The following is a 26,860-nucleotide window of genomic DNA, read 5'->3' as shown; positions in this document are numbered from 1 at the left end:
AGACAGTTCAGTTATATGACTAAGCCCCTGTTTGTTTCAGCTTAAGATTATTAAGCCAGATTACTATAAGCTGGATTATAATAAGCCTACATAGAATAAACTGTTAGTTGTTTGTTTCTCTGGATTATTAGTTGTTTGTTAGCTGTTAGCCACCTAATAATTTAAAAAAGCACCTTTAGAGTGGATTACCAGATTACAGTAATCTAGCTTATAGATTATAATAAACTATCACAATAAGCTATCTGTTTGTTTCAGTTTACTCTTAATAATTCATATTATAATAATTCTAAGCTGAATCAAACAGGACCTAAGTCCCTAGCACACATATGTGAGTCATGTATCATGATCATATTGTATATAAGATTAATTTCAATATGATCATGTTGGTCAACAGCTTATAATAGAGCCGATTTTGTAAACAAACACATCTATTTCACCCTGTGACGAGGGAAAAAAACACGTATGTGTACGACAATTATTGTAGTAGAGTGTATCTCAAGTAATTCATCTACTATATTCCAACATAGTCGCCCTGGATATCTCCAGTATCAATTTCTCATGTTACATTGTGCACACAGTCACCCTCGACGAGTAACAATTTTCTCATGTTACATTGTGCATCAGTTATTCCCTATCACACAATACTTCCAAACTGACTACACTACAAAAATAAATGTTGAAATATTCCACGTAATAATTCCAACAGTTCGTGCAATTTGTCTATGGATGAAGCATCAAGAAGCATCACACCGGTTCAACACCACACATCTCGATTAGACGATCACATCTCGATCGGCGCATGAACTACGGGGTTTCGCATTATGACCACTCAACAATGGAAAAGTGTTTTCATCTCTCGAGAAGATATCCCCTTGTTTCACCTAAATAGTTACAAAAATTGAAATTCTTTTTAACAAGATAAATTAATATGAAATATAACCTTTCATAAATATGCGAATTCAAATTGAACTTGTATAAGTCGTAAAAAAAATAAATATATATAACCGTGAATGTACGCAATTTAATTTATTATTTTTGTTACAACTTGTAGAAGTCGAATTTGATCCTACATGTTTGTGGAGTGATACATTTCTCATTAATCTGTTTTAAAGAAATAATAACTATTTAGATGGCATATACCCACTCTATAACATCTTAAGTAGGGGTGGACAAAAAGCTCGGGCTCGTGAGCAGGCTCGGGCTTGGTTCGAGCTCGCAAAAGCTCGGCTCGGCTTGAAACCTAAACGAGCCAAGCTCAAGCCGCCTACGCAGCTCGTTTCTAAATCGAGCTGAGCCCAAGCTAGCTCGCAACCCGCTCGTTCAGCTCGTCAAGCTTTTTGCATAAAAATGGCCTAGCACATTATTGTCGCTGTTGTGGCCCAAGGCCCATCAAAAACCCTAAGTTCCTAACCTATTCTCCCAGTCTCCCACCCACCCCACGCGTAGGCAGCCGTCTTCTCCCCTTCCCACTACGCGAGACCGCGAGTCCGCAGCGACCGCATGAGGACATCGAGGCGCTGCGCTGCACCGTCTCCTTCCTCCCCTGTGGCGCCTCTTCCCTCCGCTACACTGTCGGTCCGCCGCCTCCCTCCCCTATGGCACTGCCTCCATCCCTAGCGGCCAACGCCGCCGGTCCGCGGCCTCCCTCATCTACAGCGTCGCCAGCCTGTCGCCTCCATTCCCAGCGCCGCCGGTCTACCGCCTCCGTCCTCTACGGCGTTGATGCCGTCCATCACCTCATTGCCTGTATCTGAACCAAGCTGGCTCGAGTTGGCTCGAGCTTTGAAACGAGCCAAGCCGAGCTGCTATTTTAGCTCGTTTCATTAATCAAGCCAAGCCAAGCCGATCCTCTTCTTTGTCAAGCTTTCACGAGCCAAGCCGAGCCAAGCCTGGCTCGGCTCGATTCCACCCCTAATCTTAAGTGCAGTTGCGAGTTTTTGCGTTCAACGTTTGACAATTCATTTTATTTTAATTTTTTAAGATTAGTCTTTTTATTGTTATTAGGTGATAAACCATGAATATTATTTATGTGTGACTTGTTTTTCTAAATCTTTTAATAAATTTTTTAAATAAGACGAACAATTATACAATGGACATAGAAAGTCGTCAGAACATAACTTAAAATATGACGGAGGAAGGGAGTAAGAGATAAGGGGATGTCGCAGCTAATCCATCTCCCTCAGTAATTACTGCTCGTTTTCTGGTCATCGGATCGCTACGTTTTAGAGCTAGGCCAGACGATGTGACGCCATGCATGCAGGCCGTGCAGATCGCCCCAAGAGAAATTAATTATTACTCGACATCGATGATTGATCTCGGCCGGCCGGCCGTTCTCTCTCGACGCGACGTCGTCACGCGGCGGTTCATCGACGGCGCCCGTGGAGACGCGACAAACGCCAGCGATCGAGCAAGAGCAACCAGAGAAACCCATGGCTGCCATTGATATTTGATTGAAGGTGCTAGCTACGCCGGTATAAATATGGAGAGGAGAGACGTGCAGCTCTGCTTCTAGCTCGACTTCTCGAGTGGTGACGAAGCTAGTTAGCAGTAACAATGGCGGCGGCGAGCGGCGAGAAGGAGGAGGAGGAGAAGAAGCTGCAGGAGAGGGCGCCGATCCGGCGCACGGCGTGGATGCTGGCCAATTTCGTCGTACTCTTCCTCCTCCTCGCCCTCCTCGTCCGCCGCGCCACCGCCGCCGACGCCGAGGAGCGCGGCGTCGGCGGCGCGGCGTGGCGCGTGGCGTTCGCCTGCGAGGCGTGGTTCGCGTTCGTGTGGCTGCTCAACATGAACGCCAAGTGGAGCCCCGCCCGGTTCGACACCTACCCGGAGAACCTCGCCGGAAGGTGTGGCGCCGCCCATCGTCCTAGAAAGTCGTCGTGCATCTCCGGCCATCTCGATCTCATGCGGAGACAGTGTGCTTTGATGCAGGATCGACGAGCTGCCGGCGGTCGACATGTTCGTGACGACGGCGGACCCGGCGCTCGAGCCGCCGGTGGTGACGGTGAACAAGGTGCTCTCGCTGCTCGCCGTCGACTACTACCCGGGCGGCGGCGGCGCCGGCGGCGGCGAAGGCTGGCCTGCTACGTCTCTGACGACGGGTGCTCGCCGGTGACGTACTACGCGCTGCGGGAGGCCGCCGGGTTCGCGAGGACGTGGGTGCCCTTCTGCCGGCGGCACGGCGTCGCCGTCAGGGCCCCCTTCCGGTACTTCGCCTCCGCGCCGGAGTTCGGCCCGGCCGACCGGAAGTTCTTAGACGATTGGACATTCATGAAGGTAAGGCTTTATGCTATCCCTGGATAAGTAAATACTCCCCAAAGTTTTTAGGTTACAAGACGTTTTAACTTTAGTTAAAATTAAATTGCTTTAAGTTTGACCAAGTTTGTTGAAAAAAAAAATAGTAAGAGCAAGTATAATAATGAGCTATAAGTCTACTATAAGCTTACGTGGAGGAGAGAGGTAACAAAAAAAAAATCAAGAGTATTGATTCTAATACAAGAGCTAGCTTAACACAAGTTTCAAGATAAATACATTAAATATATAAGTGAGAGATAGATAGAGGAGAAGAAAATTATAACTAATCTTATAGCTAATCTATTATATATATTAGCTTTAAGATGGACTAATAGTAGAAAGTGAGCTATACTATTATCCTTGCTCTAACATTTTCAACCCAAAACAAATTTATTAAGAAAATATATTCAATTATTGATTTGATTAAACTAATTTAGTATTATAAATATTGTTATATTTGTCTATAAACTTAGTTAAGCTTGAAATACTTTGACTTTGACCAAAGTCAAGACGTATTATAACCTGAAATAGAGGGAAATAAATTTCACAGAATCGAAGGTTATGGGGCATCCTTAATGCAAAACCCGGGTTTTACAATTTGTTTCATGAAACCTCAAGTTTTAGGGGCAAAGTGTTTCATGAAACTCAGCTACAAGCTTATATCGTCTATCCGACTAATATATTTATCTATATTAATTGTATAAAAATGTTTGAGATCTTTTTTAAAATACATATATATACACGTTATCTGCTTTATCATTTATTATTATCGGTTATGATTATGGTGAGTTTTGTATGCGGTGAAAAGTTGAAAAAACAATTAAACTAGATAAGAGAAATGTGTATTTTGAGCCAACAATGTGAATTTATTAAAAAAACAATAATGTAATAATGAAATATGAGTATTTACATAAATATAGGTTTTTTTTTGAAATATCTTACTCTAAAATATGAGATTTCTTAAAACAAATCACAATAACTGAAGTTAATAGATACCCCAATAACGTGGGGTTCTGTGAAATTTATTCTAAATAAATTTAGGGGCGGATCAGGTTTAATTGAGCTAGCCCATAACATTATGGGTCAAGAATAGAGCTACGCGAGGCCCCAAGGTCCAGATTCGTCCCTGTTGGTATGCTAGGTGCACAACTGTGCTAACTATTTTTTTAGCGTATCACAACGTGATGTGCTAAACAACGACATAGTCACTGGGACACTAGTTTGACTATTAATTATCAGTTACTATTACTAAGTATAAAACTTATAAAAGATACATACAAGTTAATATAACATTTTGAAACTTTTATTCAGGACAAATCTAATTAACCATACAACATTCAAAAGTAGAACCGAAACGTTCAAATAGAATTTGACGGTCAAAGTTTAAACATATATTACTACACGAATTCGAAAACAACACATATTATGACCAGAGTGAGAACATGCTAACATCCAAAATGACAAAGGAGAAAAAGAAATAACCACAGCTTACACAGAGAAATTTTATAATTTAACACTTCTTTCGTTTCCCAATTATTTTAATTGATACTTGTGAGAATAACATGTGGGGCCATCTGAGTAAATGAAAATGTCCAAAATGTTAAATAATCAAAACACATTTTAAAACGTGTTAAATTATCGAATCTCTTTAGCACTTTAATCTTTAACGGCATATTGATTGTGTATAATTCTAGAGTGAGTACGACAAGCTAGTCCGTCGGATCGAGGACGCCGACGAGACCACCCTTCTGCGGCAAGGCGGCGGCGAGTTCGCCGAGTTCATGGACGCCAAGAGGACGAACCACCGCGCCATTGTCAAGGTCGATTCCCCACATGGCTAGCTTTCAAACTGATCATGTCAGAACTACATCAAATCTTTCTTGTCTCTCATGACATGAACTTCTCATATCGGGGAGATCATCATCAGGTTATATGGGATAATAACAGCAAGAACAGGATAGGCGAAGAAGGAGGGTTCCCGCATCTCATATACGTCTCAAGGGAGAAGAGCCCCGGACACCACCATCACTACAAGGCCGGCGCCATGAACGCCCTGGTACTAGCTCGATCAGTGCACTGATATCTACTGTTAGCTCGATCGACATGTAATGGGAGTCAGATTCAGATCGAGCCCAGAGATGTGCGTTAGTACTGAAAACATGTGTACATTTCTCTCTCTTGTGTGTGCAGACGAGGGTGTCAGCCGTGATGACCAACGCACCGATCATGCTGAACGTGGACTGCGACATGTTCGCGAACGATCCCCAGGTCGTCCTCCACGCGATGTGCCTGCTGCTGGGGTTCGACGACGAGATCTCCAGCGGGTTCGTTCAGGTGCCGCAGAGTTTCTACGGCGACCTCAAGGACGATCCTTTCGGGAACAAGCTGGAGGTTATTTACAAGGTACGTGCGTACACAAGTGGTTGTCCGTTATAATACATCTACCAGTGTATTCCTCCCTCCGTTTCATATTATAAACTGCTTTGATTTTTTTTCCTCATCAATCTTCTTTAGTTTTGACCAAATTTATAGCTAGAAAAAAAATTAACAATATCTATAACATCAAATTACACTAAATTCATTTCATTATATATAACATTGAATATATTTTACAAATATGTTTGTTTGCCTTAAAAAGTATTACTATATTTTTTCTATAAATTTGATTAAACTTAAAAATATTTTACTAAAAAAGTCAAAGCGACTTGTCATATGAAACATATGAAGTACTTCCTCCGTTTCACAATGTAAGTCATTTTAGCATTTTCCACATTCATATTGATGTTTAATGAATCTAGATAGATATATATGTCTAGATTCATTAACATAAATATGAATGTGGAAAATGCTAGAATGACTTACATTGTGAATAAACGGAGGGAGTACTAATTAATGATAACACTTATCCATTCTTATAGTGAAAGTTTGAAAGTACATCTTTGTGTAACCCAATTGAAAGTAACAATTAAAACTACACTATATATCCACTTCTGAATATAGATGCTAGATTTCTATCTATAGAAAAAAAACTAGACTAATTTTGCAGTACGTGTGTTCAGAAACTTCTAGGCGGGGTTGCAGGGATTTAGGGCTTATTTTATGGTGGAACGGGTTGCTTCCACTGTAGAAAAGCCATTTACGGCATCGAACCAGACTCCATTGTGGTAGGAAGAGAGGGCGCCGCAGGTGAAGTTGGAGCATACACAGTGATGTGATGGTTATCACTTATCAGGAGAACATTAGTCTTATCATTCTAGTAGAACTAAATCGCGAGACTTTTCAATTTGCTTCTCTAGGTTCGCCATCTTACAAGGAGCTTCAGTTCAAGTTTGAAAGTTCAGAGGAGTTGAAGGAATCAGCTCGGTACATCATTTCTGGGGATATGTCCGGTGAGCCAATAGTAGATATATCAAGTCACATTGAGGTTGCAAAAGAAGTTTCTTCCTGCAACTATGAGAGTGGCACACATTGGGGTCTGGAGGTATAGACAACTTTCATTTGTCATATTTTTGTAGGTTATGCTACAATGCACTACACTTTTAAACAAGCTTCATAGCAAGTCATTCCATATATCTACAGGTTGGTTGGGCCTATGGATCAATGACCGAAGACATTTTGACTGGGCAGCGGATCCATGCAGCAGGTTGGAGATCTGCAAAGTTGGAAACCGAACCACCAGCATTCTTGGGCTGCGCACCAACGGGTGGACCAGCTTGCCTAACCCAGTTCAAGAGATGGGCAACGGGTTTGTTTGAGATACTCATAAGCCAGAATAACCCACTCCTTCTGAGCATATTCAAGCATCTCCAATTCCGACAATGCCTTGCGTACCTGACTCTTTATGTGTGGGCTGTGAGGGGATTTGTTGAGCTATGCTATGAATTGTTGGTTCCTTATTGCCTACTCACAAATCAATCCTTCTTGTCAAAGGTACTCTCTCCATACTTATCTTTACATTGCTTATATAATTGTAAGTATTAATTAGTTTTTGTAGTACAAATATTTGTAGAACTTTTACATATTCATGAACAATTCTTTTAGTACTTCCAATTGGTTGGGAGCAGAGAAGTGATGCAGTAATATCTTGTTCCTATAGGCATCAGAAAATTGTTTCAACATCACATTAGCACTATTCTTGACCTATAATACATACAACTTCGTGGAGTACATGGAATGTGGGCTCTCTGTACGTGCCTGGTGGAACAACCACAGAATGCAACGGATCATTTCAGCCTCTGCATGGCTACTAGCATTTTTTACTGTGCTCCTCAAGACCATAGGCCTCTCCGAGACTGTGTTCGAGGTCACCCGTAAGGAGAAGAGCACATCGGATGGCAATGGCCAAAACGATGAGGTTGACCCGGAGAGATTCACCTTTGACGCATCACCAGTGTTCATCCCCGTTACGGCGCTGACAATGTTGAACATTGTTGCAATCACAATTGGTACATGGAGGGCAGTTTTTGGGACAACAGAAGACGTGCCTGGTGGTCCGGGTATAAGTGAATTCATGTCTTGTGGATGGCTGCTACTGTGCTTATTGCCATTTGTGAGAGGGCTAGTGGGCAAGGGAAGCTATGGTATCCCATGGAGTGTCAAGCTGAAGGCTAGTTTGCTGGTGGCCTTGTTCCTGTTCTGCTCCAATAGAAATTAGTTTCAGCATGTAAGCATAGTCAGCTTAACATGTTTCATGTATGTATTATTTGAGCAATATGTTTGTAATTCCATTTAGCAAATGACGACAACTATAAACATATGGAGTATTTCACTTTCAGCTGGTGGTGTTGTTGGTAAACATAACTGAGTTCTATAAGATAGCAGTTCAACCACTAAGAGCGTCATCGGTTGGTTAAGAGCTGATTATATACTAAAACAACTTATTAGAGATTAAAATATAATTTATAGGTAAAAGCTTTCATATGTGTCATTTGCGACTTAAAAGCCAATGCTGAAAACAACTATATTGAAAATACCCTAAAATGAACCCCACAATTAATTTTCAAAATTTAAATTTTGGTAACAACTAATTCTTTCTAGGGCAAACGATGAGACCCTAAGTTCCAAACAAAGAGTAATTCTTTATTCCGAATACCTACAAGTACATTATTATAAAAATACGAGTGCTTTTCCATTCTTAAGAACGTACCACCAGGTATCAGGTATCAATCTAAATAACTTTTGGTTACATATGGGTACGATTGGGCTAACCAATTGCTAGATAGAATACATCAATCCCCAACCCCTTCTGTCCCTCGATGAGGTGTCACCACCACCTCTTGATGAGTGCCTCTATAGTCTATACCGTCCTCATTTGTTTCATCATGGAGATGCGGGCGCGATGTCGCCACCGGGTCCATAGCCTCTAGCCTCATACATTCCTTCCCTCACCGTGATATCACAGCGGTGACACTGCCACCACCGCTGCTGACCTTTTCTCAATTCGCCGCATCGAGGATTCCAATTCGACGAAAACCCGCCACGACTGTGGGATATTCAGTTTCGGCATGTTTTTTCATGCAGGGAAGTGAATGAAAATGTATAAATTGATTGGATGATGATTTGCAATGTTGATGTGGCATTAGAGATTAGGCTAAGTTTTGTTTGTGAGGGGAAAATGTTGTTCCCGCTATGTGTATTATTGATGTGCCCCTGGAGAAATATAAGAGTATTTGGTTGGTGACCGTGTATTCGGTTGAAATTCTATTCCATCTCCTATACTCCCTCCTTCCCAAATTGATCATCATATAAGTTTATGTACCAAGACCAAGAACCATTTAAATCACATCAATCAAGACACCATGCACACAATCTCTCACAATGCATGCATCAATTAAAACCCTATGCCAATTACACCGTAGCATGCACACATTCTCGCATATTATATTAATTGTATTCCGATGAAATTCGTGTCCATGCAGTTATATGATTATCAATTTGAGAAATTTTAAATTCTATTACATGATGATCAATTTGGGAAGGAGGGAGTAGTAAAGTTGCTTTCGGAAAATGATATTAATATATTTTTAAATTTTTTAGGGTAATACTTAATTAATCATGTGCTAATAAGTCAACTTTGTTTTACATGTGTGGAAGACTGGCCATTTCTCTTTCCTTTTTGGCCCATTGATTTGGTCCCCCATAGTGCACCGTATGTTCGAGTACTATACGAGGTAGTCTTTTATCTACTTAGGTGGATGTCCACATGATTCGTGTGTACACATGTACTCCCCCAATGAATTCGATCGGTACCTAGGATCTCAGGACCACATTCCAAATCTTATGATCCATCCAACGGCCCGTAGGTTGGGTGGACGTTTACATGGATAGATAAAAACCGTGTCCAGTACTATACGACGCTAGCTGCTTCTGCATGTGCCACGCCACCGGTGCAAAGTATGTGACTAGCTACACGCACGCGGCGTGTGCCTTTGCCGCATGTAGCTTGATCGATCCGGCAATGACGGTGGTGGCGAAGTCATCTCTGCGGCACCGTGGCACGCCGGCACCGTGTGGCACGTGGCGCTCGTATGCGAAGCAACGTCACTTAGGATACTAGAGTGGTCATGATAACTTAGGACCGAAATGACACGCTTTAATAAATTTGTAGATCTGAAAATGTATTTTCAGAGTTCAAAAATATATATTAGGGATGAAGATGGTTGGAAAAACCCTATACCATTTTCTTTTTCATATTTTTTTCTCGAAAACAGAATCAGAACGGTAGATCCGAAAACGGTAACGATATCAGTAATATCGGTATATCGGAAACGGAACAATTCAGAACGGAATATACCGATATTGGTTGGAAGTCGAAAATTATATCGGAATTAGCAGAGTGTGGCATAGCACACATTTAACTATGCACGAAGATGACTTTTTAACTTTATTGTTGCATCATCGCTCTGCACGTGACACCGTTATATGATGATTAATGATACGATAATAAGTTTGACGAACAATATAAACAAAATTCGACAATACTTTAACATCGATAAATTGAGGAGACCAAAATTCACGAAATCAACATACCACGTCATAGGGTTAACAACATTTTCCCTGGTCACTTCCCCTTTTTTATGGGCTGCAAGCCTATTAGGCTTCCGTCATTCATAGGCATCCGATGGATTGGGCTAACTGAGCCACCGAGGAACTTTCGGAATTTTTTTAGAATTTTGACGGAAATTACCATACAAATACGGTTACCGACAAAACATTCGGAAAAACCTCCATCCCATTTCCGGAAGATATTACCGTTTCTATTTCCACCACCGTCGATTATCGTTACTGACTAAAACGGTCGGTGCAAACCGGAAACAGTAGCTGGAAATCTCAACAAACAAAGTTAAGGACCGACGACACACTTTACTGGTGATAGAATAAACACATGCATGTTGGAAAATAGAAGTGTTGAAGAAAACGATACTCTCGTCGTGCCCCCGCGATGCGTGCGTGGAGTGAGGAGAAGACAATGATTTTTTTTCGTTTTTAATACTATAGTAGATAATAATGGGAGAAACCAAGAAACGTACTCGCTCGCTAGCTACGCCTACGCGCGCGCCGCGGCGTGGGCGCGCGTGTGCGGTTGCCGCGTGCGTTGCTCGCTCGACGCATGGCTCGATCGCTTCGTCGCTCGATCGATCCGTCAATGGCGGTGGTGGCGGCGGCGGCGGCCACCGGTTCCACCACCAGATCAGGCGGCGGCGGCGGCGAGGGGACGAGGTCCGGGAGGAAGAAGCCGCCGCCGCCGCCGCTGCAGGAGAGGGTGCCCCTCGGGCGGCGCGCGGCGTGGGCGTGGCGGCTGGCCGGCCTCGCCGTCCTCCTCCTCCTCCTCGCCCTCCTCGCCCTCCGGCTGCTTCGCCACCACGGCGGCGCCGGGGGCGACGGCGGCGTGTGGCGCGTGGCGCTCGTGTGCGAGGCGTGGTTCGCGGCGCTGTGCGCGCTCAACGTGAGCGCCAAGTGGAGCCCCGTCCGGTTCGTCACGCGGCCGGAGAACCTCGTGGCGGAGGGCAGGACGCCGTCGACGACGGCGGCGGAGTACGGCGAGCTGCCGGCGGTGGACATGCTGGTGACGACGGCGGACCCGGCGCTGGAGCCGCCGCTGGTGACGGTGAACACGGTGCTCTCGCTGCTCGCCCTCGACTACCCGCGCGCCGGCGAGCGGCTGGCCTGCTACGTCTCCGACGACGGGTGCTCGCCGCTGACGTGCCACGCGCTGCGGGAGGCCGCCGGGTTCGCCGCCGCGTGGGTGCCCTTCTGCCGCCGGTACGGCGTCGCCGTCAGGGCCCCGTTCCGGTACTTCTCCTCCTCCTCCTCGCCGGAGTCCGGCGGCCCGGCCGATCGCAAGTTCTTGGACGACTGGACATTCATGAAGGTCAATCAACTATACTTGGAAAAGTCAATATTCTCGAGTTTCTTACATGTCATCTAAATAATCCGGAACACAGCGTCATGTTCCGATGATCTTATGTTTATGGCCATTTTCTTGTTTGATCAATTTCATATATAGGATGAGTATGACAAGTTAGTGCGGCGCATCAAGAACACCGACGAGCGCTCCCTCCTCCGGCACGGCGGCGGCGAGTTCTTCGCCGAGTTCTTGAACGTCGAGAGGAGGAATCACCCCACCATCGTCAAGGTCGATGGCAATAGCTAGCTCTTCGGCATTTTTTTACCTCATCGTGATACATGAACTTCTCTGCTCACTAAGCCCCGTTCGAAATTATTGAAGATGAAGATTAAGTATGAACATGCGAAATGAGAAAGTTATTACTACATTGTTAATTGAGTTTTAAATATTTTAAACTTAAAAAATAGATTTATCTGATATTTTAAAGCAATTTCGATATAGAAAGTTTTCCAGTTTTAAAAACATGCTATATGGGCATGTAAAACGAGAAACTCATTACTACATTATTAATTGAGTTTTAATTATTTTAAACTTAAAAAATGGACTTACCTGATATTTTAGAGCAATTCTGATATAGAAAGTTTTCGCATGAAACACACCGTTTAGCCGTTTTAAAAAATATGCTAATGAAAACCGAAGTAGAATCTGCAGTGACAAAGCATTTTTTTCTCTCTCTCTCTGTGCAGACGAGGGTGTCAGCTGTGATGACCAACGCACCGATCATGCTGAACATGGACTGCGACATGTTTGTGAACAATCCCCAGGCCGTCCTCCATGCGATGTGCCTGCTGCTGGGGTTCGACGACGAGGCCAGCAGCGGGTTCGTCCAGGCGCCGCAGAGATTCTACGACGCCCTCAAGGACGATCCATTTGGGAACCAGATGGAGTGTTTTTTCAAGGTACATAGCTAGTGTACTGATGATCAATGCTAGTAGCTAGTATTTCTGCCTTCATCTGTATGTTGGAGTATTAATCTATCGATGGTTAATGTTCTGATTGTTTGAAATCAACCTTTTAAAATAAACGTCAAGAATTATAGAACCGGAGGGAGTAGCTGTCGTGCTTGGCTGTACATTTGCTTATATATGGAAAATGAGTTGTCTGATCAAATCTGAATTTACTATGCACAAAATGTTTCTTCATTAATCCGTATCCCGTTCTATGCTGCTTATTAACCCCACTAATATTCCAAATAAGTTAAACTGATCTTGTGTCATGTTTAGAGATTTATCAGTGGGGTTCAAGGAGTTCAGGGTGCCTTTTATGCTGGAACCGGCTGCTTTCACCGTAGGAAAGCAGTTTATGGCGTGCCACCGAACTTCAATGGAGCCGAGAGAGAAGATACCATAGGTGAAATTGGGCATACACTGATGTGATTGTTAGGAGTACATCAATCATGCCATCTCACACCCTTAAATTGAGAGACCTGGCATAATTCTTCAGGTTCATCGTCTTATAAGGAGCTTCATACCAGGTTTGGAAACTCAGAGGAATTGAACGAATCAGCAAGAAACATCATTTGGGATCTGTCCTCTAAGCCAATGGTTGATATATCAAGTCGCATTGAAGTGGCAAAAGCAGTTTCAGCTTGCAACTATGATATTGGCACATGTTGGGGACAGGAGGTAAAGACAACTTCCATTGCCATATTTTTGTAGGTTATGCTACAGTGCAGTACACTTTTCTGCAAGTCTCATACAATTCATCCCTCATATTCTAATCAGGTTGGTTGGGTCTATGGATCACTAACAGAAGACATATTGACCGGACAGCGGATACACGCGATGGGTTGGAGATCCGTATTGATGGTAACCGAACCACCCGCATTCATGGGCTCCGCGCCGATTGGAGGACCAGCCTGCCTAACTCAGTTCAAGAGATGGGCAACTGGCCAATCTGAGATAATCATCAGCCGGAACAACCCAATTCTCGCAACCATGTTCAAGCGCCTCAAATTCCGGCAATGTCTTGCCTACCTGATCGTCCTTGGGTGGCCTCTGAGAGCGCCTTTTGAGCTATGCTATGGATTGTTGGGACCTTATTGCATACTCACAAACCAATCCTTCTTGCCAAAGGTAATCATTTGCATGCCACTCATTAATACATTCCTTATATTTTTCAAGTACTTTTCAATTGGTTGGCTAGAGAGTGATATGGATGAACTATTATACTCTTGGTATCCTGTAGGCATCAGAAGATGGTTTCAGCGTCCCGTTAGCCCTATTCATATCCTATAACACATACAACTTCATGGAGTACATGGCGTGCGGGCTCTCCGCCCGTGCATGGTGGAACAATCATAGGATGCAACGGATCATCTCGGTCTCTGCCTGGACACTAGCATTTCTTACCGTGCTCCTCAAGTCCTTAGGCCTCTCCGAAACTGTTTTTGAGGTCACCGGCAAGGACAAAAGCATGTCTGATGACGATGACAACACCGATGGTGCTGACCCTGGGAGGTTCACCTTCGACTCATTGCCGGTGTTCATCCCCGTGACGGCACTTGCGATGTTAAACATCGTTGCGGTCACTGTCGGAGCATGTAGGGTAGCTTTCGGGACAGCGGAAGGTGTGCCCTGTGCCCCGGGTATCGGCGAATTCATGTGTTGTGGGTGGCTGGTGCTGTGCTTCTTCCCGTTTGTAAGAGGGATAGTGTGGGGCAAGGGAAGCTATGGGATCCCTTGGAGTGTCAAGCTGAAGGCTAGCTTACTTGTGGCTATGTTTGTTACCTTCTGCAAAAGAAACTAATTTCAACATCTAACCATAGACAAGTAAATTTTACCCCCAGCTCAATGGTATGATAGGAGCATGTATCATATGTATCAAGAAACACCTCATCATTTTCCATCGCTCCCATCCGCGTCGCTCCCGTCCCAGGGGCGGCACGGACGGCGCCTCATCCTCCTCCGCCGCCTCCTCCCTTCTCCTCCCCTTTGCCTCGCCACCGCCCGAGCGGCGCGTCGGCAAAGCCGACCGGCCACAAGGACGGCGGTGGCGGGGCCCTCTCCCCTCCTCGAGGAAGCCAGCGGCGGGGACACCGGGGCTGCTCGGGAGCGGCGGTCCGCGGCGCGGGAGGCGGCGCCGGGGGGTTGGCGTGGCGGATCCGGCCACGCCGGAGGCGGATCCGTCTCCCCCGGCAGCGGATCTGGCCCCTCCGTGTCCAGGGCCGAGCAACAGCGAGCGGCGGTCAGCGGCGCGGGAGGCGGCGCCGAGGGGTCGTCGCGGCGAATCCGGCCACGCCGGAGGTGGATCCGCCTCCCCTGGCGGCGGATCCGGCCTCCCCGCATCCAGGGGCCAAGCGACGGCGAGCCTCGCGGCGACGGCGGCCGGAAGGAGGCGATGGATGCGCGCTGCTGTGGACGGATGTGGCGAAGGCGAAGGCCTAGGGGTGAGGCCGGTTCCGGTCCTCCCGGGGCGACGGCAGGCGGCGGAGGTCCACAGCCCCGGTGGCGGCGATGGCGACGGCGGTCCACGGCCGCGATGGCGGCAGCGGAGGACTGCAGAGGCGGTGGTGACGGAGGGCGACGAGGCAGTAGCCGCGTTGGCGGTGGCGGCGGCTGGTGTTGGCGGTTGGTGACAGCAGCGGCGACAGCGGCCGGCTTGCAGCGGCTGTGAATGTGGAGGCACGGTGGCGAACGTGGCTGCGGTGGAAGGAGGCATGGTGGTGATCACCGTGGCTGAGGTGGGAGGATGTATGGCGGCCTTGGACGGCTAGCCGAGGGTGTAGGAGACGATTGCATCTAGCCGGCGCGGCAGCGTTTGGAGGAGGGGTTGGAGACCGGCTTGGCGCAGAGAGGCGCAACCGATGGCAGCGGAGGCCGGCTCGGCGCGAGAGGCGCGGGCGGAGGAGATGGAGGCCGGCTTGGCGCGAGAGGCGCGGCCGATGGAGGGAGGCCGGATTGGCGCGAGAGGCGCATCCGGTGGAGGAGGCCGGCTTGACGCGAGAGGCGCGGCCGGCAGTGGAGGCGACCTCGGTTCGAGGAGCTGCTGATGGATGTGACGCGGTCTTCGGCGCTCGAAGGCTAGCCAGTAGGGGGCGCCGGTGCAGGGGTCCCACATGTCGGCAGAGGTTGAGGGGTGGTGGGAGCATTGGTGCGTCAGCCGTGGATTCGCCGGTGGTGAGCAGCGGGTGAAAACCCAGCCTGGCCATGGCCGGACCGACAACGATGGAATTCCCCCTCTTGAGGGTGTTGTCGTGCTGTCTCATCCCTCAAGGGTGGTTGCCGGGCGAAAGCCCAGTCCTGGCTCCTTTGAGCCCCGACGGATGGCGGCGGTGGTTTACCATCGCTTCTCTTCTTGAATACGTCGTTTTGGTATCCCCTAGCCGAAGCCTCTCGATCGATTGGTGCAAGCACACTCTAGGAGTTGGCTTTGTATTGGTTGTGAGGGTGTTCTTTTGGGCGATCTCATCTATGTTTCTTTGTTGGTCTAGCGGCAGTCGGTCAAGCTTAGCGGCGGCCGGTCCGGTGTTAGCCTTCTCCCGGTCTTGTGTGTTGGAGCTGTCGGTGTGTGGGTGGTGGTATATTTTTCCTTTTTCCTGGTTACGACCCTTTAGGGTTGTGATCTTGTAATTTTTTCCTGCTCTATCAATAGAACTTCGTACCGTCTCGTGCGAGTCGTTCAAAAAAAAATGTATCAAGAAACAACACTATATTATTCAAGTAACATGTCTATAACTCCAACAACGACGACGACAACATCAACGGATTTTACACTTTTACCTCCTGGTGGTGTACTTATGTTCGGAAACTTTAACCGAATTATCCAAAAAGTAACAAGTTCAACGACTAAACTGAAAGCAAAGACTGGTTTTAGTTATTCCAAATGCTGAGAGTACGAATCCTCGATGAGAGTAGCAAGGGGGACAGCAAATTCAGGACGATCAAATTCGTCTCATTCGGCGAGCCTGACCATCAACTCTGACACTGCGAGCTTGTATTTGGCTTCAGGCGTCAGACCCTCTGTGCTCTGAAGGGATGCTTCGTTGAGCTGCTTAACCACACAAGCAAAATGAACAAATTACTCACATTACATATAACTTATATTATTATATCTATGTATCCGAACAAATGCTGCATCCATCCTAAACTATAACAACTTCTGTTCTGACTATGCATCTGGACAAATGCTTGTCTAAAAAGTAGCCAGAAGTTAACTACTTCCTCCGTTTCACAATGTAAGTCATTCTAATATTTTCCACATTTATCTCGATGTTAATGAATCTAGATAAATATATATGTCTAAATTCATTAACATCAATATGAATGTGCGAAATGCTAGAATGACTTACATTGTGAAACGGGGGGAGTATATTTTGGAAGAGATTATCGTCGGTGAGCTAATGGCACTTACGCGGACATGGACGCTGAACAAGCTCTTGTCATGGTCGGCGGAGATGGTGGAGGTGACGACGTCGATCTGGTGCTTCTCCAGGACGAACGCCACCGTGGTGAAGGACGCCCTCTGCCGCGGGAGGCACATGTTGATGAACGCGTCCACGCCGGCCATCGTCAGCGTGATGTTCGGCGCCGACCACGTCTGCAGCGTCGGCGCCGCCGCCGCCGCCGCCTTCTTCTGCGGCGCCTGCGCGTTCACCGCCGCCGCCACCGGCGCAGGCTCGGCGACGGCGACTGTGACGGCGGTGGCGTGGCGCGGCGGCTGAGAGTGAGAGTGAGAGGACCCCTCGCCGCCGCCGTTGGCTGCCACGGCGGCTGCCGCCGCCGCCGCCCACTGGTGCGCGCGCACGCGCTCCGTCTTGATGGTCTCCAGCTTCTGGACGACGTCCTCCAACGTCTTGATGTAGCCAATGGCCTCCCCAACAATGGAGGCCTTGTCAGTCTGCAACATGATCATCAGGTTATATGCATCCATGTTCTATCCGCAAGTTTAATTTGCTTTTGTAGGGATATGCATATATGTATGTACATGCTGTAATGCAGATTTTGCTTTTAAACACATCAAATTTGGTTGGTTAGATTAATTCATAGAAAACTCCACCCACTAGGGTTTAAATCATGTTGTCCACGAATATTACGCACATATAGGTGTGCATTCAACATAAATTTAGTAAGATCAAGGATGTGCTATAGGTTTTCGTCTCTTAGAGCATATGTTAGGTGACCCATTTGTGGGTGTGTGTGCGCGCGCGTCTGCCGTGTAATCTAAAAAGAGATAAGAACTATCCAATGTCAGTTTTTTCTTGTAACAATTGGAAAATACCAAATCCTGGTAAATCAAGGATATATAGAACTTCTCAATTGCATTTGCAACCTATAACAAAAGGATGTGAACATTACATATTTATATTTGTTTCTTGTTTTCTTCCAAATTTCTTGTAATTCTTATGTTTTGATAGAAACATAACTAAACTATCATGTCCTCTAGAACAATTACTTTTATTTTTAGAAATAGAAAAGGTAAAGAGACATACTCCCTACATTTTTAAATATATAACGTTGGTGACTTTTGACCATCCGTTTTATTCTAAAATTTAGTGCAAATATGTGAAAGTATAAGTTACACTTAAATTAACTTTACTGATAAAATTAAAGAAATCGTAACAAAATAAATGACACTTACATACTATTTCTTTTAATATAGTAAAACTAATTGTCAAACGTAAACCAAAAGCTAACAGCTTCATACATTTAAAACGGAAGGGTACAAAATTAGAATTGTTTAATAGCTTGTAGGTGTATCCTCCAGACAACCAGATCATATTGATTCAAAAGTTCATGACATGTTTTTACCACATCTAACAAGCTAGCGTATAGGTTAAAATTCAACAAAAGCGAAAAGATAATGTGGCATTAAAAAGTTCTTATTGGAGCTCAAATTACAGCTAGCATTGAACGTTTTAATTGCTGGTATTTATTAATATGATGCTAAAATACAAGGTCAAATTCTAATTATGAATGTATATTTGACAAAACAATATGAACTACTCCTACAAAGATGCATTCACAACATTATTTCCATAAACCAAATTACTCTAGAAAAACTCCATCCAACATCAAAGCTACACGTATAATGTTCTTCCAATGCAGTGTATTGGTTTTACATAGGTTTTAATTCACACTCAAACCATAGAGAACACAACTGCTCTTTGCATAAAAAAGAATAGGTATATATCTTTACCCATGCAATAAAACAATGATCTAGCCATTAATACTAACAAAACGAAAGATAAATCACATAAAACAAAGGAAAAAAATACTATATTTCACACATTTCAATCATGATTTAATAGCCCCAAAATAGAAATGTCATGCTGACCTTGCCTGGGATCTTGGGGAGGAGGCCATGTAGGGTGCTGAACATGTTCTTCATCTTCTTCCTCCGCTCTCTCTCCGTCCAAATATGCAACGCGTGCTCCATGTCCATAGCGTTCTTGCCTTTTCCGTTGGTATCCCGTGTGCTGACACCACTGCTGACGCCAGGACGACCACCACCTTCTCCTTCCTCTCTCTTGACGGCCATGTTCTTTCCCGTTCCCTCTATCTTTGTGTTGAACCCAAACATAGTAGGGCTTGCTACCTTTAAACCGATGTCTGTCTCGACAGGCTTGCCGGAGCTAGAGCTAGAGTTAGATTTCTCTGCTTTAATCGACCTTACCAGATTATTGGTGGTGACAACGGCGGTGTGATATGGGCTTTCATCGACATCTTGAGAGAGGTCGGCTCCTTCTTGAGACATGGGGTGTATGGGGAGGTGGAGGTGTTGGGACTAGAGGAGGAAGAGAGCAACAAGATAGGAATAGAGATTGGGAATTGGGGAGGAGGGCAAGCTATGGGGATTCTTATAAGATGTTCTTTAGGGGGATTTATTGCATTAATAGTTGTCATCAAAACTTTCTTAGTTGGTTCTAGTCTATGCTTTAACCAATACTTATATCTGTAACCTCAATGAAGTTTTAAAGTAAAGATATATACTTTGGAACAAAAATTAGTAGTTTCAAAGGATATTATGCAATAATCAACCATTATTTCCCTACATATGGATTAATTGAGGTTGAGGGTACATATAGATTTATACCCGAGGATTAAGATTTTACTGAGTGGGTCTTCTATAAACAACCAGATCACGAGAGAAGTACATGGAAAAACTCAGGCGTGCTCAAGAGTTGGTGGGCCTACACATCCTGGCACAATATACATCTTTTTTCTTGGCCTTATTAGTCAGCACTGGAAACTTTACGTTATTTACTTTTGGAACAGATACTTTGTATTTTTGTTTCATGCACAACGTTCAACACATTGTACCCTTTACATTTATGGACATAAATATAAAAACATTTTTTGTGGTTAAAGTATAGGATTTCCCCTTCCCTCAGAACTCCTAGCATTAAAGAAGCTTGTGTGGTGCAGTAAGCTACCTATCTTGCATTCTTGCTGGTAGTAATCTAATCCAGCTCACAAGTTTTATTTTATTGTGAAAAAGTTTCAGCTTTTATGTATCATCAATACGTGGATGTTTATGCAACCTGCATCTCTTTACATAGGAGTGAAAGAATTACTATCTCCGTCCCCTAATATAAGAGATATTCACTATTTTTTTATAACGTTTGACCACTCGTCTTATTTAAAAAAAAATTGTGCAAATATAAAAAACGAAAAGTTGTGCTTAAAGTTCTTTGAATAATAAAGTAAGTAAAAAAATAAATACTAATTTCAAATTTTTTTTGAATAAGACGAATGGTCAAACAACACAAGCAAAATGTCAAAATTCCTTATATTAGGGGATGGAGGGAGTATAATATAGTTAAGATGAATTATTAATTTATTACTGAAATGGCGCTATTAATTAAAAAAAATGAAGAAGCTATTTTCCTATACAACCACAAAACACTGTTTTTGTGTCCATATATTTTTCATTTGTTTTTAATCTCAAATCTATAAAATCTAGTTACTTCAATATTATAATAATCATGTATATATATGTATGTGAAAGGGGATTAATTGTTTTATTATGGGGGAGAGTATGCATATGCAGTAATCAAACATCTGAGACTTGATTTTGGTTTACCATATACCTCTCTTTTTAATGGAAATTGATTTTCCAAGTTGTGAATTTTAGTCCATGAATAAAACTGACGGTAACTATTAGGGTGTGGGGATGAAGTCACGAGATTAGCGCGTATAGGCTATCTTAATTGGCACGATGTGTCTTTATTATTGGCAGCATTAGCTAGCAGTAGCGTACTTGCAACTCTGCTTTTCTTATGGGACAAATACTAGGCATTTTCAGTTCATCATATAGGAAACGGATCATCTGCGGTACAACCCATGTAGCTACGACCACTGACATGTAGACCCTGGGTCAACATGTTTGTGGTTTTTACTACATGGGCATTACTATAGAAGTACGTAAGAGTTATATGATTAAACTTTAGTCTAGCTCTGCGCAATTGTGCACGAAATTCAGCTTGTTCAAATATAACAGAGAACCTATGCATTTGGCAGCTGCTATTCATGAGCTACGTTTTTGCAGTAAAATCAGCCACGAGAACTGGGATTTGGTCGGGGGATTTTCCTCCGGTTTCACTGCTATAACCGAAAAAGAAAATAGTGTTCAGTTTCTCACTTTTATTTGGGAATGCATCCTGAACATAATTTAACAAACTGTTCCTGATCTTACTCTCTCTGTCCTAAAAAAACTTAACCCCCTCCTATAATAACGAATCTGGACTACCATTTATCCAGATTCATTGTCCTAGGAGGGTAGTCCAGATTCATTGTCCTAGAAGGAGTCACATTTGTCTAGATTTATTGTTCTAGGAGGAGACACATCTCCTCTTAGATTGGTTTTTTTTAGTACGGAGGAGTATGTTCTTAAACCACTGGGGGGAAAATATCAAATTACCTTATCAGATAGACATGAATTGATTTGCGCACCAACTAAATGGTTTCTCTAATCAAATTACCTTATCAAATCGAAACTATTAGTAGAAACCACCGTAAATATGTCTTTGCTAATTGCCTTGTCCTTAGGGGGAAAGGTGTTGTGTATTTAAAACGTAAAACTTTACAGGTTTTTGGCATACCATGCATCTAACATAAACTTGAAGAAATGAAGAATTATGGGTTTTTCAAAATGCTACTTGCATTCAATTAACCTGAATTGTTATGCTTACAATCATCAGCCAAAATCAAACTAATAAATCTTAGAGCAACAGAAAGCCAGATAGTAAAACTACTCGAAGACACTCCTTCCTAGGCTAATCTGTGAGCAGCTTTAATTATTAACTTATTTGTTAACCCTTCGAACAAACTTAGCTTTATCTTCTGTTCTTGACCAAAGTCTCATAAATCGATTTGTTAACTTTCTTCTGCAGAGTGTTGAGAGGAAGGCTATCCTGCAGAACCTATAGAGAATTATTTCGAAGGCATCCAAAGCTACAATAGCAACATGTAAACAAGCCACATTTCTCTCAAACCAAATAAGCAAACCCACAATTACTGCAAATTATTAGAAACAAACATTGTCTGCAAACGACAATTAACTGGAGGTTCCACCTCATACACAACTTATTATGTCTGAAAACTCAAACCAGACTTGCGAAGAATGATAAATTTAAAGCAGTTCAATTCAACAACGACGACTAAATTTGAAGCAAATCAAAGACTTGTTCATTCCGACGAAGACGACGGAAGCAGCTAAACCCAGAAAAGGTTTGCTTTTTTATTCATGGCATTTATAGGCATTCTTCTCAGACGGAGATCACCCAAAGCATCAGCTCTGACATTGCCAGCTTGAACTTGTCCAGAGGCGTCAGGTTCTGAGAGCTAGAGCTCCCTGGACTCAGCTGTTTGATCAAAGACAAAACAAAAAAACACCAAGATTTTGATTAGATCACAGCTTGTACTGATCTCGATCGCGATCAACTAAAACGTGGCTAAATAACAGAGGAGAGAAACCCCAAATGATATATGAACACACGATTCATTCACGTACATGGCAGTGCAGGCTGATCAGGTTGTCGCCCTGCTCGGATGCCGAGACGGTGGCCGTAACGACGTCGATGTGGTGGCGCTCCAGGACGCTCACCGCGCCGGCGACGAGGTTCTTCTGGCCGCCCTGATGCGGCAGGGAGAGGGTGATGAAGCCGTCATCGCCGGTGAGGCTCGCCGTCATGTTGGGCCCCGTCCACGTCTGGAGCGAAGCAGCGGGCGGCGGCGGCGGCACGGCGTGGCCGCCATGGCTGCCGCCGGTGGCGGCGGCCTCCTGCTGCTGCTCCCAGGCGTGCACCATGTCAGCCAGGGCCATCTCCCTCGTCGCTGCAGCCACCACGGAGTCGTGCTCCTCATTCTCCTCCTCCGACGGCGGCGGTGCCTGCAGCGCGGTGTCCGCAGAGGCAGCGGCGGTGGCGGTTGCGGCGGTGGCGAGAGCGATGGCATGCTCGCGCTCCACCTTGAGCATCTCCATCTTATGGATTTTGTCTTGGAGGTTCTTGATATAGTTTATGGTCGCCTCCACTATAGTGGCCTTGTCAGTCTACATGCATAAAAGTAACAACAACAACAACAACAACAACAACAACAACAACAATAACAACAACAACAACAACGGCAACAACAACATCAACAATAGCAACAACAATCAATTGATCGGTCAATGCAAATTTACTGCCGCGTTGTGCTTCGGAGGGAGCGAACGGCAGCGAACGCAAAAATCTTGCCAGCGTGAAGCGCCAAGTGGCCAGTCATATAGTCAACCGCGCGAGGTTTGAGCCTGTTGTGATGGATTAAACCAAGATAACCGAGCTAAATGTGCATTTTGTATGTTCATGGACCTTAGTAACATCACGTGTAACTCTATGGACTAGTCATGGGTTTTACTTATCTTAATAAATATGATGACATTCAAGTTAGTACATACATCCATAAATCCAATACAAGTAATTTAAACAACATCTTAGTAACATAAATATGTGAATGTGCAAGCAATATGTCGATTTTGATTTGGATTATGGATAGATCTAATCAAAAGTTACTAAAATGTAGTTGAACATGACACGGCAGTATAGTTTGTATAACAAGAAAAAAACCATTCCATCACTCAAACACCATGTCATAGACCACGGTACACATCTAAAGTAATTCTAACTGTTGTCACCTAAAAGTTATGGCCAGCTCAAACCTCTCTATCCCTTGCAAAATAGAAAAAGGATATTCTATCTCTGTACATCAAACAATAAAAACAATCTAGCAATTAACACAACATAATCTATCTATGTAAATCTAGATTATTTAATGAAGTCAGAGAACAACAGATAATTTAATCAAGTCATAAGAAAACAAACATGCAAATACATCGCACATACTCTTTTATTTACATATCTAGAATTTCTAATCAAGCCAGGAAAAAAAATAAAATTGTAAGTATCTCAAACATACTTAAATGATTTATTTGTATGCAAACCCATAGGATTGTAAATCCTACCTTTTCTGGGAGGTTGGGGATGAGGGCATGCAGAATCTCAAACTTGTTTTTCATCTCCTTCCTTCTCTCCCTCTCTCTCAAAACATGCATCTTGTGGTCTGCATAGGCAAAGTTTTTCACTTCATCGTTGTTGTTTCCTCCGCTGCATCCTTCACTTGCACCTGCCAAAAGATCCAAGAGCTCATAATCAACTTCATCAGATGAGCTCTTGGACTTAGATTCACTAGCATCGCTAGCGAAGCCATCCTCGCCACCTTCCCCCTCTTCATCCGCAACGACAACATTTTCCCATGTTTCCTTGATCTCTACAACATCACTAGACACCACTGGACTTGCTGGCTTTGACGAGGTATTATTCTCGTCAGACTTTCTAGAGTCGGAGTAGCCCATCTTTGTCGAGCCTAACGGTGTGTTGGTGGCGATGGTGAAGGGGCAGTCATGGGTTTCTTGGGTGCCTTGAGGATGGTTGTTGGGACCTTCTTGAGACATGGCACAAGGGGTGTATGGGGAGTACAATGGAAAGGGGATAGATATGAGGGGAAGAGGGTAGCTAGGATGCTCTATAAATGGGTTTTTGTGCTCGATTTAATGGTCCCAAATCTTGTGTGGTATATGTTTTCATTATTGCGAGGATTCGCTAGTACTGACACACTTTAATTTTACGTTACTTTTGAAATAAATATTATTATATATTTCCATTTCATGTGAAATTTGTAGTTTACAATGTGTTCACAATTGCAGACACTTGCAAAGACACACAAGATATATATTGTGTTGTGTAGATACACTGGGACTTTACATTTGCTCATATGTTGATATCATTCTTTTTACCTTTGTGTTTGGTTTTTTTTCTTTGGTTCGGAGAGGGGGGATCGTTAATGGGAACACCCACCAGGCACACTATACTTTTACATTATTACTTGACAAATATTATGTATTCCTATTACATACACGAGTTCAGTGTACAATGCTATTTACAATTTTGAGAGCAACATTTTGCATGTCTTTTTATTGGCATGATCCGCTAGTGCTGGCACACTTTAATTTACTTAAATTTTTACGTTACTTTAGGAAGAAACAGAAATTTTAATTATTGGCAGGATCCGCTAGTGCTGGTACACTTTTAATTTTACGTTACTTATGGAACACGTATTATGTATTTCATTTCACACACAACGTTCAATGTATAATGCCATCTACAATCCTGGGTCCAGTGGTGTTGTTCCAACGGTTGCGTAGTGCAGCCAGTACTGACACAGTTTAATTTTACATTATTTATGTGACAAATATCCTTTGTTATTTTCAGGATCTGCTAGAACTGTCACCCTAAAATTTTATGTTCGTTTGGGACACACATTATTTATTTCCATTTTATACATAATGGTCAGTGTACAATGCCGTTCACAACGTACTCTGGGTCTTGCATCTTGGGTGATATATATTTTTGGATCTGCTAGTACTTAGGCCGTGTTTAGTTCCAAAATAATTCTTCAAACTTTCAACTTTTCCATCATATCAAAACTTTTCTATACACACAAACTTCCAACTTTTACGTCACATCGTTCCAATTTCAATCAAACTTCCAATTTTGGTATGAACTAAACACAGCCTTACACACTTCGACTTTGCGTTACTTCTATGAAAAATATTCCGTATTTCCATTTCGTATACAAATGTTCAAAGTACAATGTCGTTTATGGTTTTGGATGTATATAACAAAAGAACAAAATATTTGTTGCTAAAGTGTACCCATGATTCCCATTTCCTCCAGGCTTCTAGCAAGAGAGATGCTTGTAAAATACAGTTTAAATATTCAATGGATACAAATAGCAACATAGTCCAACAATGCTTAGATTTTAGTTTGGTTTGAACTTTAACAGATTAAATTAGGTAAAGTGCTATAAATCTAAAGTAAAAAAACAAAATATAGCCCATAAGGTAATCATTAGATAGTTACTGGGAAGCTACATTCCTCAATATATCTGCCATTAAATTTGGCCCAAGTTTATAGCTTTCCATCGACCCGATATTACTACCGAAACTCAAAATTCCTGTTCGATAAAATTAGAAAAGAGAGAAGAGGAGGTATGTACCATTAGGGAAGATTGTGATATTCAAACAAATCAACCTTGATTTGTGTGAGGGCTATTGTTTCTTAAAATGGATAGCTTTATGGTTCAATGTACTCCCTCCGTCCCAAAAAAAACGGCTATGTATCTGGACATGACGCATGTCCAAATACATAACCAGGAGTTGGCTTTTTTGGGACGGAGGGAGTAAAATTCTAGTCTATGACAATTCTAATAATGATATCATTATGATTTTGCAACATATCAATAAATATGGGCACAACTAAATGAATTAAGTTTCACTTTTGGACCCGCGGAAGGCCTACGCCCATCGAACAACTAGATAACAAGAAAAGCTTAGGGAGAAACATATATATAAGTTGGCTTCAATTTCCACGTGAAACATACATATTTCCAATTTATAAATAACTTTCAATACACACTGCTATTCGAAATTATCAATAGTTAATACAATTATTTTGCTACTAAAGTATAAGACATTCCCTTCGAGCCAAGTACCAACATAAAAAATATTTGGGATGCTGCTATGTAATCCAACTAGAATTAACATGCAACCAAGTGAGCATACCTCAATTGGTTGGATTTATTGTGGTGGAATCTGTTCGCCTGGGTTTAAATTCTTGGTACAGAT

At 43.5% G+C, this 26,860-nt stretch overlaps 3 protein-coding genes and 1 pseudogene across 5 annotated transcripts; 2 read left to right on the top strand and 2 right to left on the bottom strand.

Annotated features, from left to right (window-relative positions):
* The first annotated feature begins 2,296 nt into the window (after positions 1–2,296).
* Positions 2,297–8,092, top strand: LOC4335861 (putative cellulose synthase-like protein H3; annotated as a pseudogene).
* A 2,677-nt stretch (positions 8,093–10,769) lies between these two features.
* Positions 10,770–14,668, top strand: LOC4335860 (cellulose synthase-like protein H2). Of its 2 annotated transcripts, XM_015779351.3 has the most exons (7): positions 10,770–11,662; positions 11,798–11,926; positions 12,385–12,597; positions 12,922–13,048; positions 13,142–13,323; positions 13,423–13,773; positions 13,886–14,668. In XM_015779351.3, exons 1-7 carry the CDS (start codon positions 10,901–10,903, stop codon positions 14,444–14,446), a joined length of 2,325 nt encoding a protein of 774 aa, XP_015634837.2. In that variant the 5' UTR covers positions 10,770–10,900; the 3' UTR covers positions 14,447–14,668. The 2 variants fall into 2 exon arrangements, with proteins under 2 accessions (XP_015634837.2, XP_066165361.1); XM_066309264.1 differs by lacking the exon at positions 11,798–11,926.
* A 1,663-nt stretch (positions 14,669–16,331) lies between these two features.
* LOC4335859 (transcription factor bHLH95) lies at positions 16,332–19,524 on the bottom strand. Of its 2 annotated transcripts, none has more exons than XM_066309265.1 (3): positions 18,974–19,524; positions 17,051–17,536; positions 16,332–16,690 (listed from the first exon to the last, which is right to left on the bottom strand). In XM_066309265.1, the coding sequence occupies exons 1-3, from the start codon at positions 19,391–19,393 to the stop codon at positions 16,592–16,594; spliced, it is 1,005 nt and encodes a 334-aa protein (XP_066165362.1). In that variant the 5' UTR covers positions 19,394–19,524; the 3' UTR covers positions 16,332–16,591. The 2 variants fall into 2 exon arrangements, with proteins under 2 accessions (XP_066165362.1, XP_015636599.1); XM_015781113.3 differs by having other exon boundaries at positions 16,332–16,687; positions 18,974–19,521.
* Positions 19,525–22,137: 2,613 nt separating this feature from the next.
* LOC4335858 (transcription factor bHLH95) lies at positions 22,138–24,682 on the bottom strand. The gene is made up of 3 exons (XM_015779624.3): positions 24,140–24,682; positions 22,652–23,191; positions 22,138–22,502 (listed from the first exon to the last, which is right to left on the bottom strand). The coding sequence occupies exons 1-3, from the start codon at positions 24,626–24,628 to the stop codon at positions 22,407–22,409; spliced, it is 1,125 nt and encodes a 374-aa protein (XP_015635110.2). The 5' UTR covers positions 24,629–24,682; the 3' UTR covers positions 22,138–22,406.
* Between the last annotated feature and the right edge of the window lie 2,178 nt (positions 24,683–26,860).

The sequence above is a fragment of the Oryza sativa genome, chromosome 4 (genome assembly GCF_034140825.1).
Source record: "Oryza sativa Japonica Group chromosome 4, ASM3414082v1".
NCBI classification, from domain to species: Eukaryota; Viridiplantae; Streptophyta; class Magnoliopsida; order Poales; family Poaceae; genus Oryza; species Oryza sativa.
Note: the sequence above shows the minus strand (reverse complement) of the source record. Positions and strands in the feature narration are given on the sequence as shown.

What these genes read in the sequence shown, in the direction of transcription:
- LOC4335860 (XM_015779351.3), top strand. Translation starts at nt 10,901, where the DNA reads ATGGCTCGATCGCTTCGTCGCTCGATCGATCCGTCAATGGCGGTGGTG. An exon ending in ATCACCCCACCATCGTCAAG is followed by an intron (nt 11,927 to 12,384) that starts GTCGATGGCAAT and finishes CTCTCTGTGCAG; the next exon opens with ACGAGGGTGTCAGCTGTGAT. An exon ending in CGAGAGAGAAGATACCATAG is followed by an intron (nt 13,049 to 13,141) that starts GTGAAATTGGGC and finishes ATAATTCTTCAG; the next exon opens with GTTCATCGTCTTATAAGGAG.
- LOC4335859 (XM_066309265.1), bottom strand. Translation starts at nt 19,393, where the DNA reads ATGTCTCAAGAAGGAGCCGACCTCTCTCAAGATGTCGATGAAAGCCCA. An exon ending in TCCCCAAGATCCCAGGCAAG is followed by an intron (nt 17,537 to 18,973) that starts GTCAGCATGACA and finishes ATCATGTTGCAG; the next exon opens with ACTGACAAGGCCTCCATTGT. An exon ending in TGTTCAGCGTCCATGTCCGC is followed by an intron (nt 16,691 to 17,050) that starts GTAAGTGCCATT and finishes TGTGTGGTTAAG; the next exon opens with CAGCTCAACGAAGCATCCCT.
- LOC4335858 (XM_015779624.3), bottom strand. Translation starts at nt 24,628, where the DNA reads ATGTCTCAAGAAGGTCCCAACAACCATCCTCAAGGCACCCAAGAAACC. An exon ending in TCCCCAACCTCCCAGAAAAG is followed by an intron (nt 23,192 to 24,139) that starts GTAGGATTTACA and finishes TTATGCATGTAG; the next exon opens with ACTGACAAGGCCACTATAGT. An exon ending in TGATCAGCCTGCACTGCCAT is followed by an intron (nt 22,503 to 22,651) that starts GTACGTGAATGA and finishes TTGATCAAACAG; the next exon opens with CTGAGTCCAGGGAGCTCTAG.